Below are 20852 nucleotides of genomic sequence, written 5' to 3'. Positions count from 1 at the left end.
CTCCACAAGCTACAGTTTCATACATTTTAACTCAAGAAAGACGGAGCATTGATGTACTCGTATACGCAGAAAGTGCGATAGAGCCAAAGTGGCCCTTCCCAGATTGTTTGCGTGAAGATCAATTACACATACAAAATCTTAAAATATAATTTTAATTTACTTAATAAGAAACACACTAAGAGGCATGCTCATCAAGCTTTTATAGTATTTTATTCGATTTGTTTTGCAAAAATCTTAGATTGAACTGAACACTGACTTTTCAATTATACTTATACGTTAATTTGTACTAATACGTTAATTGTACTAATACGTTTCCTTTTGTCTATAAATAATAATTATAGATATGCGCTTGTATTGAAATGCGCTTGTTTTTTTAATGAAACTATGGTAGCTTATTCTTAATAAAGTGCACCTCATACACCCAAACCTACATGGGGTTATGGGATACCTAACAAACCACCTGAGGGGCCACTGTGACCCCCTCTATACGTTCCTATAAGACTAACGCATGAATGATTAAATACGCACGGAATTTTGATCAAATTATGAAAAGTCAGAAATACTTAACACTTTCAGTAAGTTTTTATTATTATTATTATTATTAATAATAATATTATTATTATTATTATTATTATTATTATTGAATTACGGAGCAAGAAAGAAAGAGAGGAGCCAAAATGACCCCATCCGTCTTACTAGCGTTAATATTATATTCATAACCACGATTTTTAGAAATTCACTCGAGTGAATACTAAGGGACCCTACCTCTTTGCTACGTAAGGAGTGGTGGGAAGAGATCGATAATACATTTGAGTTAATGATGTGATACGCTAAGGTTACATAATTTTGTCGTATGTCTTATTTCCCAAAAAAGCAAACAGTTGTGTATGTATGTGTATAAACATATATGTTCTTTATAAATGTGTGTATTCAGACAAAAAATAAACCAAACTAAAAATGTCATTTGGAAAATAAAAATCCGTAGCTTTTTAAAAAAAATTAATTTCTGATATGAAATCCCCACTCCCAAATAGGTAAGATCAAGTACTTATAAAAAATCCCCCCCCCCTGTGTAATATAACATAAATGGATACACTACATAAACTGTTTTAACGAACCCGCGTCTTGAACTATAACAATAGAAATAATTAATCTAATAGTATATAGCGAACAAAAAAAAGTACCTACATTTTTGCTAAAGCAATAATAACTTCGCAATATCTTCTCAACCATGTTCAAGTGCAAAAACAAATGTTTTATGATTGGCAGAAAGTTACTTCTCAAACAGAAATAACGACACCGCTCTAAAGATTTTGATCAATGGCAATGATCCAGATATCTTTTTTACTTTCTTTGCTTTTTATGTGTAATTGCTTCCTTTCTTTGTGATCAATTTGGCAAATTTTGAAAAGTAAAAAAAAAAGAAGAAGAAAAACCGGTCATTTGATGTATCCTTTTATTAGAGCCAATAAGAGACTACTCGTATTTTGCCGAGTATCCTCCTATTCGAGACCTAATCCGATCATTTTCAGATAAAGTTTTCTTCTTCCTCTTTCTAATTGCGTTTGATTTTGTAGGATGTTCTTCTACAAATAAAATATATTTTTCTTCGCTTAAGAGTTTTATTTTCGAGTAAAATAAAAAATAAAAAAATGTTTTTATTATTTGTAGCAATCTGTTGTAAAATATTCGATTTATTATATTTTTGGTAATTCCTATTTTCTTTCTCGGGTTATTCCAGCTATTTTTTTTTTCTTCACTTTAAGTAAAATTTTAAGTTTTGTGGCCTTTATAACTTTATGTCATTAGGAAGCTGGATAGTTTAACATCTGAGTTCAAAATATTTTACTTTATTTTATCACCGTCGTTGAACAGCAGATCCAATTTTGGGCTTACGACTACTAATGTTCAACTCCGTAGCTTTGTAATTTTGAACACTATCCAGACGACAAATAACTCAAACGAGAGTGTAGCAAATGATTCTAAATCAAACGGATTTTATTCTATTTTATAACCGTCGTCGAATAACCGACAGAATTGTGGGTTTACGACTACTAATGCTCAACTCCGTGGCTTTGTAACTTTGAACACTATCCAGAAAACAACGAACTCAATAAAGTGTGTGGCAAATGATACTAAATCAAACGGATTTTATTCTATTTTATAACCGTCGTTGAAAAACCGACGGAATTGTGGGTTTACGACTACTAATGTTCAACTCCGTAGCTTTGTAATTTTGAACACGATCCAGAAGACAAACAACTCAAACGAGAGTGTGGCAAATGATACTAAATCAATCCATTTTTATTTTATTTTATAACCGTCGTTGAACAACCGACAGGATTTTGGGTTTATGACTACTAATGTTCAACTCCGTAGCTTTGTAATTTTGAACACTATCCAGAAAACAAAGAACTCAATAAAGAGTGTGGCAAATGATACTAAATCAAACGAATTTTATTCTTTTTTATTTTATAACCGTCGTAGAACATCCGACAGAATTTTTTGTTTACGACTATAAATTTTCAACTCCGTAGCCTCGTAATTTTCAACTCAATCTAGAAGACAAAGGAACTCCTGGATCAAGCATCGGGAGAAATTTGCCTTCGTGGAGAACTTTTTGATGAAGCTAACCATCATTTGTGTTACATGGAGAAAGGAGAAAACTTCGTAGCCTTGTCCTTCTGTAATTTTGGAGACTATTCAGAAGACAAAGAACTCCTAAATCAAGAATTGGGAGACATTTTGCCTTCGTGGAAGATTTTTGGATGGAACTAACCCACATTTGCGTTAAAAGGAGAGGAAAACCACGAAAAGTTTCCACAGTGAACCTGATCGCAAAGGGACTCTAACCAAAGATTCGTCTACCACAACTACGGAAATTCCGTAGTAATTGAAAAATATGACTAATGCTCTTTTTTAAGTTACCACTATATCGTTTAGTGAATTGACAAGGTAGAGTTTCCAAACAGTACTATTTTAATTGGAAAAAATTATTTTGGCATGATTACGGTGATTTTAAACTACTATACTTTAGTTCCCCTAACATTTACTGATAAAATAAAGTTAAAGTGAAATAATATTCTGAATATGCCTGACGTTTTTAATGTAACTTTTAATATTTTTGGTTAAAGCCAAATAGAAAATAATAACTTTTATATGAAACCAAATGAAAAAAAAGCAAACTATTATATTTAGAAAATTACAATTCAGTAGTTATCTGACCTACTGCAAATAAGAGGTAAGAGATTGGTTTCTTCAACAACCACAATTTAGGTGGGTTATTCTTAATGTGTAAATAGAATTTTGTTTCATAAGACATTTAAAAATGCCAGAATTTACAATTCATCATTAGAGAGGTGGTGGAGTAAATCTTTAATTAATAATGATAAATTTTTTAAGAGTAGCGGTACATAAAAAAGTCGATTCTGCGATACAGGCGGCACAGGCGATTCAGACGGTCGAGTGGACTTGAGTTGCTTATCTCCTGCTTTTGTTTTGGTTTCGGTTTCCAACTTCCGGTGGCAACACCTAATTTAGTTTTGGTTTTGGTTTCCAAATTTTCGAACTTCCGGTGGCAACATTAGATTTAGTTTCGGTTTTAAAAAAGTAACAAATCACCCATTTCTGCCCGCTTGCTTATTTCTGCCCTCTTGAAACTCGACCGCCGGAACCGCCTGTATCGCAAAATCGGCTTTTTTTTACCTACTAGTAGCACTTTGACATCTGCTTATTAAAAGGACCTTAAGACCTTTCACTTTTTCTTTTTAATATATAGCAACGAAATCAGATTTAATAGGCGAAATCAGACTTAGGTAATCGTTAGGCTTTAGTCTACAGTTATACTTTATATGCCAAATGCTAATCAGGTTGGCCACAGATGTACGTACATGATCAACACCTCTTAGAAGAGAGAAGGTATCGGCACTGATCAATTTAGAAGATTAACGAATCGAACATAAACTGATCAGTCTGGAAGAAATTAGAAAGATCTCCTGACTTTCGAGTTACTAAATTTTTCAGTGGGGAAAATGCGAAAGATGTTATAACGTCCGGACTATTAAAGGATCGAAAATCTCGTTCATGGTAACCCATGCGCAAGCCTCATTGAAAGGAGAACGATCTACCCCCTGAGCCACCACTGCTCTCAAAATTACATTAAATTAAATTTATAAATAAATCCAACCCAGGGTAGCTAGCGTGTTAGGGCGTTGGGCCCATGTCCAAGAGGTCGTGTATTCAATCCTCTCCGCCGGCTGAAGACTGTATAGTAAATAGTGATTTGTATAGTAAATAGTGATTGGTGCACGTTAATACTGTCGGGACATAAAGTCCTCCATGTTCTCATAAGAAATCAATAACTCTAGGGGTACTGAATTGGAGATTGATCGTTTTTGGTTCAGGTCAAAATTACGATCTGTAGATGAATAAATGGATGTATGAATGGGTCTGACCTGTGTGTGGTTGAAGTAGTATTCTTGGCAATAGGTGGAGCTACTGAAAAATAAGAAACGCACTGTCTGCCTAAAGTTCGTCAAGCAAGCTTGCTAGTATTTGGCAAGTGGCATTTTAAACAGCAACAGCAATTTATAAATCCATAAATTATAAATAATTTATAAAATTTATTACCACTTTAAATATGAAAATGTTGATGTTGGCAGCGTTTCACGGAGTTCATACAAGAAAATATTCCAATTTTTCTTTTCTCTCACTCTCACACGTTTTTATTTATTTATTTATACTTTGAGATTTTGAGTTCGTGAAAATTATAAAAATACCAGTTACTCAGTGAAAAAAATTTTGGCAAATTTTGTTTACGCTCTTCTCAGTACCATATTATTTACTAGTGGTTCGCCGAAGCAGAAGCTTTAATCGGGGTCCTCTTTAAAAATATTTCAGTCCTATTTAAAATTTCACTGTTTGAAGAAGGAAAAAAATACGGCAGCATTACTTTTGGTTCTGAAGCCTCGTAGCACTCAAATAATCATTTTAAAACATTTGCTTTCAAGATTAAAAATAGGAGGATTTACGAAATTCTAAATATCTTACTATAAATTTTTTTAAACATCAATTAATTTAAAATGAAAAGAAAAATTTTTTAAAACTAAAATAATACTTTTTCCTATTATTATTTCATCCAGAACTTCATTTTCAGACTGTCATAGAGAGAGAGAGAGAGAAAGAGAGAATCAGTCACCATTATTTCTTAAATTATAAACTTATAAAATCTTAATTTCTTTAATTTATTAAGTGAGCTCGGTAGTGTGGAGGTGAGGGATTCGTATCCCACAGTAACACTGGATGTATTTTTGTGTTGTACTTTTTTAATTTGTTTTAACTACTCTTCAGCTTGTCATAGGTTTATAAATCGTCTTTATAATTGAAAACACATGCCTTTCATATGTGTGTGTAAAGTAAATAAAAAATATTTCTTAATATTTTAGTTATTATTTAATTATTAATGTAAATAAAATAAATAAAGAAAAATCAAGTACGTATATTCATTCAATTGATGCATTTTTAATTGTATGTGTTTTTCCTATGAGATAGTTCAATGTCCAAGACAATAATTCAACAATAAAATAACCCCAAAATGTTGGTATTACATTAAAAATTAAAAAGAAAACAAAGAAAAAGAGTATTTTTAAAGAGAAGAAAAAAAATTATTAATAAATAAAATGTTTTTAAAAATTTAAAAGAAAAAGATGTTGCGAAGCCGTAAACAGAATAAGGAAAAGATATGATCTCCTCGTCAGCTCACACGACTGTATCCGCAAAAAAGAGTGCTCTCTAATATTGTGTTAATATAGCCGAAGCAAAATATATCAAAACATTATACAAATACACATATACATGCATATATTTTTTTCCTTCTTTTCTTTGTATTTTTGACTTTGTATTTTGGTTTCGATAATTTTAACGCATTATGAAATTTATAATTCATAATTTTCAATAAACATGCAATGCATTGAAAATACTCGAAAGCCTTATGGCGTTTTGCTAATTAATTAAATCTCTCTCTCCCTCTCTCTCTCTATCTCTCTCTTTATATATATATATATATATATATATATATATGTTCTCATTTTATTCATAGTCGTGAATTTGGGACCATAATTCCTACAATATCGGTATATGTAATGTATATCTACTCCATAAGTTATTCCATCGTAATTTTTATTAAACATTTAAGAGAAAGACTAAAGATATGAAACTACTATTTACAAATATACATGGAGCAGAAGCATCTGGATACAAGTTCACAACTACATTTTCAAAAGACAAGTGAGCACTTTTTTCGCATGCAGCATATAGTCATTATTTCTTTCATGTTATATGATCCATAATATTCAGACTTCTTTGTTAAGGTTGATGCCGTAAGAGTAATTATGAGACTAGATGAAGATCTATTAAAATCTCGAAATATTTATTAAATTGAATGATATAACTGCTTAATGAAAAAATTATTGAAAGCTTTTTCTTATTATTTGTTTAAAATTAGTATTTAATGTTTTAGATCACCCATCATAATTATTTGTAACTATTTTTTTTTAAAAAAATGTATTTTCAATATTGCTTTTCGCAGGGACCGTGTTAGCTCAGTGGTTAGAGAATCGGACTCCGGTACGGAAGGGCAGGGTTGGTTTCTCGAATTCGCTAAGGCTTACTAAGCACATACGATCGTGCTCGAAAAATCTGTGGAATCGAACGCCCGATGGTCGGTCACTGAGCAGTACCATGGCTACAGGAATCAGCCAAAAATTTCTCCCCTTCAGAGCCATGTTTAAATTGGGGAAGCGTCGGCCTGACAAATGTGATTCCTTTTGCAGAGAATCAAAATTGCGACGGCATGTCTTCGGATCAGCCTTAGGAATGTTCTCCAGACTATCGCCAAAAGCCCTTTGTGCAGCTCTAGTGCGACGTAAATAAAATTCTTAACATTCGTAAATAAAATTAACAAGCGTCCTTAAACCGGAAGAAATTTATGAAATATCCGGTGTATCCCTCCGCTTATGTTATGACTACGAGGCGATGTGTGAACAAGCCTAATATTCTATGCAGTTTCGTTATTGTAATTTGGGTTCAAATCTAAACATAATTGTACCATTCATAAGAGCTTTCAGAAATGTATTAATTCTCAGAGGTCGTAAGGTCAAAAAAAAATTTGGAAAGTTAATATCTCATTGTGAATAATTTTTAAGGTTTGCCTTGTTTTGTATTTTATCCCTTATTTGGCTACATTTGAATAAAATGTCGCCAAAAATATCATTAAAAATATCTTTTTAAGTTAGCCTAATTAGAACATATTCTAATGATTATAATATTAATATGATAATCCTGAAGTTTAAAGGCTGGAAGAAAGAACTCGGTACATGTGAAATACTGCAAAAGATATGATGCAATAATATGATGGCGCGTTTTTTCAATCTGCGGCGTAAAAATATATCGGAAGCAGTAACCCGAAAGTCTTGAAAGAGCAATTTCACCACTAGCGCCACCACCCTCAGCTTTACACGATCACCCATCCATAAATTTTGGTTACCTAAGGTGTGCGGATGGGTCAGCTTTTAATCAGCCTACAAAGGGATAGAGGGTGTGCGATATCGGCCCTCGTTAAACCGTTCGACAGTGAAGTGATCGATTTCACACGCAGGTCGTCAGGCTACCTAACAGGGGAACTATCCACTCTGCAGAGGATCAAAATTTTAATGGTATGTCTAATGGTATGTCTTCGAATCATCCTCAGTGATGCTTCTTTGACCGTTTCCATTGTGCAGCTCTAGTGAGACATCATCCAACAACAACATATGATCGAAATATAACGGGTAATGGAAAAGTTGCCCAGGCATTTTTTGACGTCTAAAATCACTATTTATTGTCGATATCATGATTTTTGTCTATACCTAATCACTGCTGTGAGTAAAGTATTTGTCTACCACGACTTGGCTCTGGGATCAATTTCCCATGTTAAAGGCTGAGTGCATGATCGAATTGTTGAGCATTCTCACTGCATTCAATCGCTTGCAAATTTGATTCGAACATGCGTGGTAGTCCGTCTTATATGTAGTAAAAAAAAAAAAAAAACATTTACATACGCATTTTTGACAATCGGATGCAATGCAAATGGTCTCTTGGACTTCCCCTCTTGCGCTTTACAGATGCAAAAGTAGACGTGTAGTTGGGTGGTTGGGAGACATGGTGTGTCGGTCAAATGATTTTTACTATGCCCTGAGTACCACTATCGACCCTTTAAAATAATTTGAGGAAATATAGCGCCAGCATGCACCAGTAATATCTCTGGATTATTATTAAGGTTGAAGCCTTCGAAACCATTAGTAAGAAGCTGACTACGCTTAAAAAGGACCAGAACTACTGAATAATTATTTGCATAAATGTGATTTTCGAGGTTTGCATTTCATAAACCCATCGCGTTTGAGCGTGTGTATGGTAAATGCACAGACGAAACACATTATATTTGAAAGTTACTGTGAGAATTGAACCTTTCACTTGACTCTTCATATGTGAAGCGGAAGTAACTCTCCACATTGATATTTTCAAAACAATAAAGTTATGAACTCTGATGGCAACTGAAAACTTATGAACAGGAAGTAGAGGGGGATTGTTTAAATGCGTAATTATCTGCTATTGTTATGATATACTTATTGATACAGATAATTTAATAATAGATTTGTCACTTTTTTACCGTGATTGATACGCCCCAGCAGTTACTCAACCGTTTTAATCATTTTTACGGACAGCAATAAAAATGCCTCGAAGTAAGAATTTATGAGAATATAGTTAGTTTTGTTTTGTTATGTCAAGTATTTTTCATTGTTTTCAGTTTAATATTTTTTATTTAATTTATTTATAATGTTAATTTTTCGTTATTTTTATATAATATTTATAAGAAGTGTTAATAGAAATTGCAAAAATAATATTATAATATTGCTTGCTTTAAAATTTATTACCAGATTTTTTTAAAATTTTAATTTGATTAAAATGTTATAATTTGTTTTCTTTTACTTTAAATTTCGTTCTTCGTTTTTTTTTTTTGAACTTAAGCAACCTCAATTCAAAGGCTCGGAGTATTACAAGTTTGTGAAATTCTGTTAAAAAATGACATAAGTTTTTGATTGTACCTCATAAAGTGCACAGTTGTTTTTGAAACTCTTATTGAATAGAAAAATTTTTCAACAGGAATTTCTCATTTATAAGTTTTATCGGTGAAAAGTAAGTTTTAGATAATGAACAATAAGCAAATTATTATGTGTTAATATTAAAAAATGAGAATTGTATTCATTTTAATTTTTTAATTTAATTAAAATGATTAATATATGTTTGCAAATAACTCTAGAACACATGATTTTTGAATGTATCCATTTTTAAAGGATCAACAATATTTAAGTATTAAAAATTGGCTTGGTTAGGACAAAAGCTGTCAATCTTCTGTTTAAGTAAGCTATCCATTTTAGATTTAAAAAACTTTCGAAGTCCTTTATTTTTAAATTTCAGAAAGACGAAAAAAAAAAAGAAAAAAAACCGATATATATTATATATTTTTATATAACAGCAATCTATTAAGTTTTTTGTTTATCTGTTTTCGTATTTTTAAATTTCAAAAAGACCAAAAAAAAAAAAAAAACAAAAAAAACCAAATATATATATGATATTTTTTGATATAACAGCACTATTAAGTTTTTTGTTTATCTCTTTTCTTCTTGTAAATCATGAGTTCTCAACTAATTCTTACTAATCATGTAGTGTATATCCTAAAGCCTAGTGAAATAGCATGGTTGCTGTATTTTTGATTAAAATTTTTTTTTTAAAAAATGTGACTTCTCTGGGTGTAGCTATGAGGCTTTGATTTCCAATTAGCCTTCATTTTATACTTTTTTTTTCTTAATTTGATGATTGTCGTCAAAACTTTATGGGCACATATTTTTACCTCTCATTACTGAAAACATTTAGTGATATGGGTGACATGCCACTTAAATCATAGCATAACTTGGTTTTTAATGAGATTTTGTTATTGCTGCATTGAATTATGAAATTTTCAGTGCCGATAAACTTTATGTGGAACTGCATGAATATAATGTGTTGAAGGTAAGGTCTTTTAAATCACAAACATTAAAAAATAATTATAAAATTATATCTCGGTTGTTACATACCAAGGTTATAAGGTAACAGTAGCTCTTTTATTCTAAGGTTAAAACTGGAAAAAAAATGAGAGAGAAAGAGAATAATACTATAATAGATTTAATAATTTTTGGCATTTCTCGGGAGTGTTATGTATCAAACCTGCTAATATATAAAAAAAAGAAATTTAATACACTTTTGGAATTTAAAATTTTTCTGTAATTAAAAAGTAATTTTTAAGCACAAAAACTGCCAGCCAGCCTTTTTGAAACAAACATTGATTGATAAGCTTGTTCTAAACCTTGTAGGTTTTGTATTCATATTAGTTAAATCCAATCGTACAATTTTTAATGAGTAATATTGCTTGATCTAATCTCTAAGATGAGATTGATAATCTGATTTTAAATAATTATTGTTTGAGTATGAATTAAAAACTATCTTTTATATAGCTAAAAATGTAAAAAAATGTTTTTCTCTAATTTTAATATTTGAGTTCTAAAAAGGGAATCCTCTTACCTGCTCAAAAAGGCTGAAGGAGCAGTTATTGCTCATGTAAATAAATATTTATGTATGGGATAAAAAGTCTTAGTTTTATTGAATAATTTATTTTTCAGTATAAACAATGATTTATGTAATTTATTTTTTATTATAGATAGTTCACTTCTATACTACATTTTGTATATCTCAATTGGATTTGTTTATCCTGCATACTGCTCGTAAGTTTCATTTCACTACATTTTTATTTTTATATTGTGTGTGTTTGTTATAATCTAAATGTTGCAATATATATTTTTATTAAAAAGGTACAAAATATGGAGATGCACAGAATTTGCATTTTGGCCCAATAACTAATATTCTGATAAATAAATGTCTAGTTTGTCAAATAATATGTTCATTAATAATAATTCATTTTATGTAAAAAAAAATTTTAAATCTATGAGGCTCAATGAATGTAAAGTAATTTTAAAACTTGTGGGGAAATATTTTGTGTCCAAAATTTGTCGCTTATGTGTACCTACAAGGAAAAAATGTTCAAAATCATTAATGAATTATCGTTAGAATCATCACATACTTCTGCAGTAGTATTTTTTGTAAAAGTAGTACATAAATTCTTAAATAGTTTTGACTTATAATGTTCTATAGGTACTTCCTAAATATAAACCATATTGTGTGTAAGAGGTTTTTAAAAATTTACTTTTGCGTTAATTAAGGAAGTTGCATTATTTAAAAGTTTATTGGATACTTAAAATAAACAATTTGTTTACACATTTTTTAATATATTCTGCTATTATAATATTTTTTCTTTGCATTTTTATCTCATTAAAATAGCTAAAAAATTATTTATTATAAATAGTCGCATGCTTTGTTTATATAAGCTAATTTTATAGTTTTGTTGAACCTGTAAAGTTCTTTTGTTGTTTTCCTCCTCAAGTTTTAAATGAATATACTCAAATTTTATGTTTTTTTTATTATATGAATAATATAAAAATATTTATGGTCCAGTTTTATATAGTTTAAAAAATGTCTAGCTGCAGCTCTGTATGGTTATTTATGTAACTACCATTTTAAAATAAAAAAATGTTTCAAAGTTTTTCTGCATTAAAAACATGAAATTATGGAAAATTAGTCTATTCTTTACTATAAAGCCATTTTAAAAATGATATCTTAAAGAAAATATTGTATATTTTCTTTGTATATTTTTAGAGAAATCTTTTATTATTTTAGTTTTAAAGCTAAATTAAACCATTTTGTTTATGACTATACATACTGCATTTGAATGTAGTATGTATAGTAAATACATTTTATTACATTTGAATGTAGTATGCATAGTAAATACATTTTATTACATTTGAATGTATAAATTCCCTTCAATATTTTACATTTGCCATTTTACAAATTTCAATTGAAATGCTTCTTGTTTTTTTAAAAAAGTTTTTTTTTATAAAAATCTATTAATATAATGGAGAAATGTACATTTATATTTTTTCAACATTTGATCATAGTTTGAATTTTTTTATAAGATTAAATATGAGTCATAAAAAAAAATCCTATATATTATGAAAAAAATTTTTTTATTTACTTATTAATAAATAAATAAAAAATTCCTTTGAGAGGAAAACTTATTTTCAATTTTCAGTTGTTTAAACATAATTCTTTAGCATTAATATAATCTACACTGTAACATAATTATAGGGCAGTCAACTTTCAAATCAATCTAGACATGTTATTATTAATATAATTACAAATGCCGAGTTATTTAATGATTATAATCTAGAGCCAGATTTACAAGTTAGTCACAATGGACTCAAATCCAGATTTAAAATTATTTTTTTATTGGTAGAAATCATAATGTTTATATACATTGCGATGTCTTAATTTATGGTAATTTTTATTCATTATGCATTTCAGGAATTCTGTTGGTAAGAACTTTAATATGTTTGTTTTATTTTTGAATAAATCTAGAAACTATTATAATTTTTCTTGATTTTTACAATTACTACATTTTTATTTTAATATTTATTACATATTCAGAAAACATATTACTTTGTTTAGCCCTATTTTCCATTCCAAAGTTTCTGCGATATTTTTTAATTGGAATGCACAACGTAAACTGTCTACTTTGTTAGAAGATCAGAATAAAATGTTCCCTTCTGTGCTTTTTCATGTATTTTTAGTTTCTCACTTGTTATTTCTCAGTTTTTAGTCAAGTTTTAGCAATCATTTTGGCACTTTTATTGATAGTATTTTCAACCACGTATCTCTAGATGGTGATAAAGATCAGTTGTTATACCTTAGTCGGAATAAGAAAAGAAGTTTCAAAATTACAGCTATAAAAAGGACTTGTAGAATTTTTTAATAGCTAATAATTAGTGAATAGTTATTCCCTGAATAATTTATGCCCCAATGCCTTAATATATTTTATTTTCCAGTTTCATTTTTTTTTTACTAGTCTCTTATCACTGTTTATGTGTGTTTTCTAACAAAGTTTTTACACTTTTCAAGCATCAGTAAACCAAATTTTTTACTTTTATTATTATTGTTGTCAACATTATTATTTACAATTCTGATTGTAATAAAACTAGAATTTGGTTATGATTAGTTTAATGTAACAACTGTGATTATGATATAATAATTGTTTTGAGCTCTTTTTAGAAACTAAAATATTAATTTGAAAACTATATTAAAAAAAAAAAAACTATCAATAAAACCTAATCCATTGATTTTATGTTTAAAAGGAAAAGTTTGTGAACTTTTAAATAAATTTGAGCTCAATACAAACGATGTCTTATTTATGTGCTTAAAAAATGCCTTAAATGTTTTATCAAATTTAATAAGTATATTGCATAATACTATTGCATAATATTGTATTGCTACTATTCTTTCAAAAAACTTATGATCTGCATATCTTTGCTTTTTTTTTCTTCCTTACATGCTGCATTTTTATGTTTTAGTTTGAATGCTTTGAATACTCCAGATAAAAAAGATGATTCCATATGGCTAATTTATTGGATCGTTTTTGCAATTTATACTCTCTTAGAAGTGGGACTGGATATGATTTTATTCTGGCTTCCATTATACTCCTACCTCAAGGTAATAGAATGATTATTTAGAACTTCTTTTTAATTATACTTGTTTTTAGTTCTTGTAATAAATTTTTTTCGATGTTCAGGCCCATAGTTCTGTAGCTTCAGCAAAAAGCGTTTAGCAGGTTTCTTTTAAATACTTTGTCTCGGTGCAGATTTATTTTGTTCAAATAGCAAACATACACAAGTATTGGTTTTAAAGGAAATTTTAAAATACCTTTATTATGTTGAATGATGGATGTTATGGGTTCAGGGTTGCTAACTACTATGCTTTTAGTGATATATTTCATAGTGTGGTTAGACTGTTAAAACTTATGCTGTTGAAATTTGTGGTAATTGTGCCAACATATTAAAAACCTTACCTCGGGAGAGTTGCAACAAAGTGGCGTTTCATATGAACTTTTGAATAATTTACATATAGTAGTGTAAGAAAAAAAATTTTAAACCAAATTTTAAAAAAAAGCAATAAATAATGCATCAAAACATAAACTTAGCTACCACTAGGTAATATTTTTCCAAAAATTGTTGAAAGCTTGCTAGCCCTTAGAGCTTTCAGTAATGTATTTAATTTGAGTGTCACTTATAGGATATAAATTCTTGTAGCTAATTTAATATTTATAGACTATCATTTGAAGAATGTTGGGAATTTCTACTCTAAAAATTAACGTCTTAACCTCAATAAAAAATACTGACCCAAATAATAATTCCAGAATTCTAGAATTTTTTTTAATTTGACTTTTTTGAGCATTTCAACTAATGCATTTGTTTTTTTCTTCAAGCATTTCATTTGTTTCTAACTAATGTACTGACCTTATTGCTAAAATTATAATATAATCTTCATCTATCTAATGAAATTTACTAGGGATGTCTTAAGGTTTAGGTGTTTTTCTTTTGCATCTTTAATGACTAACTACAAAATTGAAATAGATAGTTAAAAACATATAAGAAATTATAAACCGGGAAATTCAGACATCTGGAATAGCAATGGTCACGAGCATCCTGGTTAATTGGTTCTCTACTGTACTTAAATTTGTGCAACTTCTTACTGCCTTTGAGTTTTTCTTACCTGTTAATAATCAACATATATATATATATACCCTGTGACAGAATTTTTTCGGGTTTTCTACAACATACCTCTCTTATACTAATATCTTTCTGCAAGATACTTTTAAAAATAACAAATATGCATGTTACTAAATTAAAGTAACAAAAGCGTCAACTTCAAAAAAAAAAAAGCTTTTTTGATTGAATAAAATAATTTTTTAATTATGTAATATATTTTTATTCTAATATTATGGACGGTATTCTTGCATTTTGTACGGGAAAAACACACTCATTATTTCCTTTTTCGCATTTTGTAAATCATCATATTAAAAAAACCTTGAAATCCGTAGCAGTAACTACTGAAAAAAAAAGATCAACGACGAAATCACTCAAATCGGAAACTAAAAAAGGGTTATTAAATGCGTATTTTTATTTCGAGATTCAATTGTTGTAATACGTAATATTGTATTTAAAATATCGAATTTAAAAAACTATGTGGAAATCAATAGTAATAATTGCATAAAAAAATTAGAACAGAAATTTATGCAGAAAAGAAAACCAAAATTTTTACTTCATTATTCCTTATTTTTCATTATTCTCAAATGAGAATAGAAAAATCACGTTGCTTGAATCACAATGCTAATGTTCTCTACATTGCTAATGTTCGAAGATAATGGCAACAGCTTCAGATCAATGGATGTTGGCTTTAGCTTTTATACATTGTCACCAGCATGCAAATGGTCTCAAATGGCTAAACTTTTTCATAATATCTCTTTAAAAGTGTGAAACATTATTTTAACAATTATTTTTTAACTTTAATGATTTAAATCAATGAGATTTTTAGAAAAATATATGTAACTATACAGGGTAATTCAAAATGAATATAGCAATTACAAACAGCTATAACTATTTAATGAAAAATAATTCATTGATAAGATTTACATAGATTTGATGTAAATTCAAAAATTCTTTATGTAAGACACAGGTGCGAGTTCATTAGAGAAAATGGCGAGTCCCGTGCGGAAAGCATTCTGCATGTTAGAATTTAACAATTGTCATGTTATCACAGTGGAGAAAAGATTTCGCCAGTGTCACTATCTTTTTCAACCAAATCGTTACAATCAAAACAATTAAAGAACTAAAAAAATACATTTGTAATGGGCTTGCGTTGGTGACTGCACGAATGCTACAAAATGTATGGCGTAAAATGGACTACCGCCTAGCCGTTGTCTGGGTGACCAAGGAAAGTCCTATAGAAAATCTGTAACGCGTGTATATAAAATTTTGAAATTCCTTTTACATTCTGTATAAATTTTATCAATAGATTCTTTTTCATTAAATAATTATTGCCGTTTGTAATTTATTTTGAATTACTCTGCAATTTAAATTGCTGACAATATTTGATTTATATCCTTAACACACTAATTTGAGAAACATCATATTCTTAGTACCTTTTATTATAAAAATATTATCTTGTGTTTCTTTAATTGATTTTTTTTTTATTATGGTTTGAAACTTTATATACTTCTCTAGTTTATATTTGTCATTCGTAGTTTTATTTATTTGGTAGTTTGTGTTTAATATTTATTGGTATATTATTTTTTAGCTTTTTTTTCTTTTATGGTGCGCTGCACCCATTGGAAAAAACGGAGCTTATTACATCTTTAAAATATTTATTGAACCATTTTTCCGAATGTATGGAGGACATATCAATTATTATCTCACTCAAGTTGTAGAAACTGCAAAGAGTTCTGCCGATTACATTCCAGCATATCCAAAATAAGTTTATGGTAAATATTTTTAATTAATTTTTTCTTTCTTTCTAATTAACCCCTTAACGATCGGTTAATTTTCAAGAAGACGGTCATAAAAGTGCCAATTTTTTTATCCCTGAAAATTATATAAAAATATCTGTATGAGCAATATATATATTCATTTTTAATTTTTGATTTGTTTTTAGCTTGAAATTTTAAATAATTAAATTTTTAGGAAAAGCTAACAACTATGACTTAATGTTGGTTTTCCAGCAAGCAAGGAAAATTTAAAAATTTTTTGTTTTAAACATTATAAACTAATTTTATTAAACTTATGTATAATATAAATAAACATTAATAATTTATAATATAAATAAACATTAGTAATTTTTTCTTGTGTAATAAATTTAAAAGTATGAGATGCAGAGGCCAACGTCATAATCTGGACAGTAGTACCGAGTTTCTTTTCTACATCTAGTTTAAAATAAACTAACTATCTACAATTACCTTAAAAATAGCCTGGTACTGCCATCTGTTGTGTAAAATGAGAAAGAAAATGTTGTCCAGGCGAAGGAAATGAATTAGTTTTATTCTTATTGGCGCAGTACTACTGAACTCTCCAGCCCGGAAATATCAAGAGAGTGAGAAATAGAGGGCGAAACCTCACCCCGTCATTTTCACGGGAGCTAGAAGGAAGGGGTTAATTTGGTTTCTTTGAAATTAAATCTTATAAAAATTGAGCTAAGACGCAAAAATCAAACTTTTTTAGCATTTGACTGCTGCTATTTTAAAGAGCTATAAAAAATTAGCAATGATATTTTGAAATTGTTTCATAATAAATTTTTCTACCAAAATTGTTCTCACTTTGATCACAAATAGGCTTTTAAAATTCTTTCATGTTTAATGTAAGTTGGCATATATTAACTCTTCAATTCTAGCATAATATAATAATTTTTATTTATTCATTTATTTTTTCGTCAGATCGCAGGTTATGATGCCTTCAGCACTGCAATTTAAATATATGAAATTACTTTGTCATGGGACAAACCCAAGTGTAAATGAAGTAGAAATATCATTTCACTTTAAAGGAATTATAAATTATCTAATTTGCTAATGTGCACTCTGTTGGTAGGCTGTTAAATGCTTAAATTATTTTAAAAACAGGGAAAACCACTAGCATTAATTTGCTACCTTTTTGGCGACAGATTTTAAATCTGCTATTTATTAAAATTCCTCCAACTTTCTTATTTTTGCCTATAAATATTTGGGTGATCAACTTTTTCTGATTCTTGAGGTATTGGTTATTAAAGAAATATTTTAATTTTGATGATTCAAAATCATGGGTGCCACTCTTCAGTCCTGGGGACTGTAAATCAGTCTTGAGAAAAATCAATGGACTAATAAATTCTGTCAATTTTATTAAAAAAAATTTTCATTACAAATTTAAAAAATTTTTTGGTCAAAATAAAAAAAACTAATATTATATCTGAATGAAAACATATGATATGGTAATGATGTCAGGACTTTTAATTTTTCTTCTTTTTGTCAGCTTCACTAAGTCTTATTCTTGAAGTCTTGACAAATGGGATTGATTGAACTTCATTTAACTTGTATAATTAAATTTGTACTATTGCTGATCCTAAATCTGCTCGAGTTTGCTCCCTCCCCCCCTTAACCTATTGTCACGCTGGCTGAAGTTAAATCAAGACTATTTTTTAAAAAAAGAAAGAAATTATAGTGCTAAAGCAAAAACTAAGTAACGGTGAAGTGAAAAATAGAGATATGACTGATTTCGGGGTTGTTCAGTAATAGTTGTAAAAAATATACAAGGTTAGCTGTTACTTTCGTTTTGTTTGCTAAAAGAACATAAAATAAAGGGGGAAAAAATTTAGAAAAAATAATTAAATGTTTGATTTAATATGTAGGCTATTATCAAAGAAAGGTAAATTTCGGTATCAGTGAGCTATAAATTTCTAAAAGTTTGGTAAACAATGCTAGATAGTATTATTTGGTCAAAAAATAAGTTCAGTCTTGAAATTTTTTTAGAGTGGCACCCCTGTTCAAAATATAAATTTGAATTTTTCCCTAATTATACTGCATATGCATAGTTGCCACTTATTACGCAGCAACACTTTTTATGCAGTAAACAGCTTGAAACTAAAGTTTTCAGAATTTGTGGTAATTTTGCCATCATTTTAAGAGTCTCACCATAATGGAGCTGGAGCAATTCATATAAACTTTCATGGCGTTTCATAAAAACTTTTGAATCATTACCCTGTGGTGATGGGGAAAACTATAACTCACATTTACAAATCAAGGAGTACATTGAAATCTAAATTTAGCTACCATTCCAAGAAATTTTCCCTAAATCGGGGAAAGTTTGTCATTTAAAAAGTGGAAAGTTTCTTTTAATGTATTCATTTTATTTTCATCTCAAAATTTTTGAAACTTAACTTTTAAATTAGTTGATTATGGAAGTTTTGAATTTTAATTATGTATATATAATGAGCGAATATTAACTGATTGATATCTCTTATTTTCTTTACTGCTGCAGTAATATATATATATATATATATATATATATATATATATATATATATATTGATCTCAAACAATTGCTCAATGATCCATAAAATTATACTGGAGGCTGTTGGGATTTTCTGTTTAAACAAAGTAATTCCGAAATTTATAATATTATATTATGCTATTCTTTTGTGATAAAATTTGCCTTTATTATACCTAAATCAAACAAATTATACTTTTTCTTAGTTTTTTTACGTTTCTTAAATGTAGTCGAGTATATGCATGCATTTAAAAAAATGCTCTGATTTTTCTCGTAATTTTTTCTTGGGCTATGAGAATAACTTTCAGAATCTTAAAAATGCTTACAGTTTATTGTGAAAAAATTGTTAATGACTTGAATGATCAGAGATTTTTTTTCAATGCCAAAGAACATATCAAATGATTTTAATTAAAAATGTTAAATGAAACTACAAAGTATTTATCAAAATAAATAAAATGATTGTAACTGAGCGGGTCAAAGGTAGATGGAAAGTTAACCCATTGAAAAATAAGCAAACTAGAAGTTATATTAGTGGATTGGTAAATACATTTGATGCACAGATTATTGCAATTTTTTATATATATTTTGCTACTAATCTTCATACCATTGAACATCTTCTCCACATTGCTGGATTCTGATAAATAATTTTTTTATCCATGTAACATATATCATCATGTATTGCATACCATTACATAATGACATCTTTGGTATATAACATATAGTGTTTTGTGATTCTTGATTGTTACAAATTTAATATTTTGATGCCATAAAATATATTTTGTTCTTTCTTTGACAGTGTCATTTCTTCATTGAACTGCATCATTCCTGTTAGTATTTGTCTTTTGAAGATAACTGTTTGTGCCAAAATTTTGCGGATTGAAAGTATTAAAACTCATTATATTTCATTTTAATAAAATCTATATTTTACGCTTAAAAGTTTTTTTGACTTTTTCTTATTTTGTTCAGTATATGCTGTAATAAATAAACAACAGTACAAAACCAATATTTAACGAATTTAAGTGATCATTTGAGTAATCGTAATGGTTAAGAAAATTTCTCTATGTATGGTTATGTATGCAAAATACTAATATATTCTTATATTTTTCTTTTTTTTATTATTTTGATACATATTTAAATGGGAAAAGTAAAAAAAACAATGTGCCCTGTGCTTAGTATGAATTTTAGACACCAGTTCCATTTTACAGAAAAATTGCACTAGGACCTCCAATAAAGTATTAATTATAAATATTTTGAAACATAAATTTCATTGTTATATATGTATTTTAAATTGTTATTTACCTTTAAATTTATCACAGTTAATCACATATTTGAGATTACATTGCTTGGCATGATCAAGTTTACAATGTCTATCCCCTTAACGATCAGTTAATTTTCCAGAAAACGGTCATAAAAGTGCCTATTTTTTTGGCTTTTATATTTGTATTACATATTATTTGCTTAGTGCTGCAACTAGTTTAAAATAAACTATCTACAATTACCTTAAAAATATTCTGGTGCTGCCATCAGGTGTGTAAAATGAGAAATAAAATGATTTCTGGGCAAAAGAAATGAATTAGTTTTATTCTTATTGGCGCATTACTACTGAACACTGCAGTCCGTCAATATCACGGGAGTGAGAAATATGCGAAAACTCAGCCCTTCACTTTCTCAGCATGATTGTTGATATAGCAATTGTATTATTATGTGTATCAAAACAGTTTTAAGTTTTTAAACTTTTTTTTTTAGTCTAAGTGGACAGAGTTGGAAATT

The 20852-nt window shown here is 28.7% G+C and overlaps 1 protein-coding gene across 1 annotated transcript; it reads left to right on the top strand.

Annotated features, from left to right (window-relative positions):
* The first annotated feature begins 8578 nt into the window (after nucleotides 1-8578).
* Nucleotides 8579-20018, top strand: LOC107448875 (receptor expression-enhancing protein 5). Its single transcript, XM_016064225.3, has 5 exons — nucleotides 8579-8777; nucleotides 10790-10853; nucleotides 13590-13728; nucleotides 16372-16555; nucleotides 19879-20018. Exons 1-4 carry the CDS (start codon nucleotides 8768-8770, stop codon nucleotides 16546-16548), a joined length of 390 nt encoding a protein of 129 aa, XP_015919711.1. The 5' UTR covers nucleotides 8579-8767; the 3' UTR covers nucleotides 16549-16555; nucleotides 19879-20018.
* Nucleotides 20019-20852: the final 834 nt, after the last annotated feature.

The sequence above is a fragment of the Parasteatoda tepidariorum genome, chromosome 12, assembly GCF_982258835.1.
Source record: "Parasteatoda tepidariorum strain Cologne lab strain chromosome 12, Ptep-v5.0, whole genome shotgun sequence".
NCBI classification, from domain to species: Eukaryota; Metazoa; Arthropoda; class Arachnida; order Araneae; family Theridiidae; genus Parasteatoda; species Parasteatoda tepidariorum.
The sequence above is the reverse complement of the archived record's forward strand: the minus strand, read 5'-3'. Positions and strand labels throughout refer to the sequence as shown.

What these genes read in the sequence shown, in the direction of transcription:
- LOC107448875 (XM_016064225.3), top strand. An exon ending in GTTTATCCTGCATACTGCTC is followed by an intron (nt 10,854 to 13,589) that starts GTAAGTTTCATT and finishes TTTATGTTTTAG; the next exon opens with TTTGAATGCTTTGAATACTC. An exon ending in CATTATACTCCTACCTCAAG is followed by an intron (nt 13,729 to 16,371) that starts GTAATAGAATGA and finishes ATTATTTTTTAG; the next exon opens with CTTTTTTTTCTTTTATGGTG.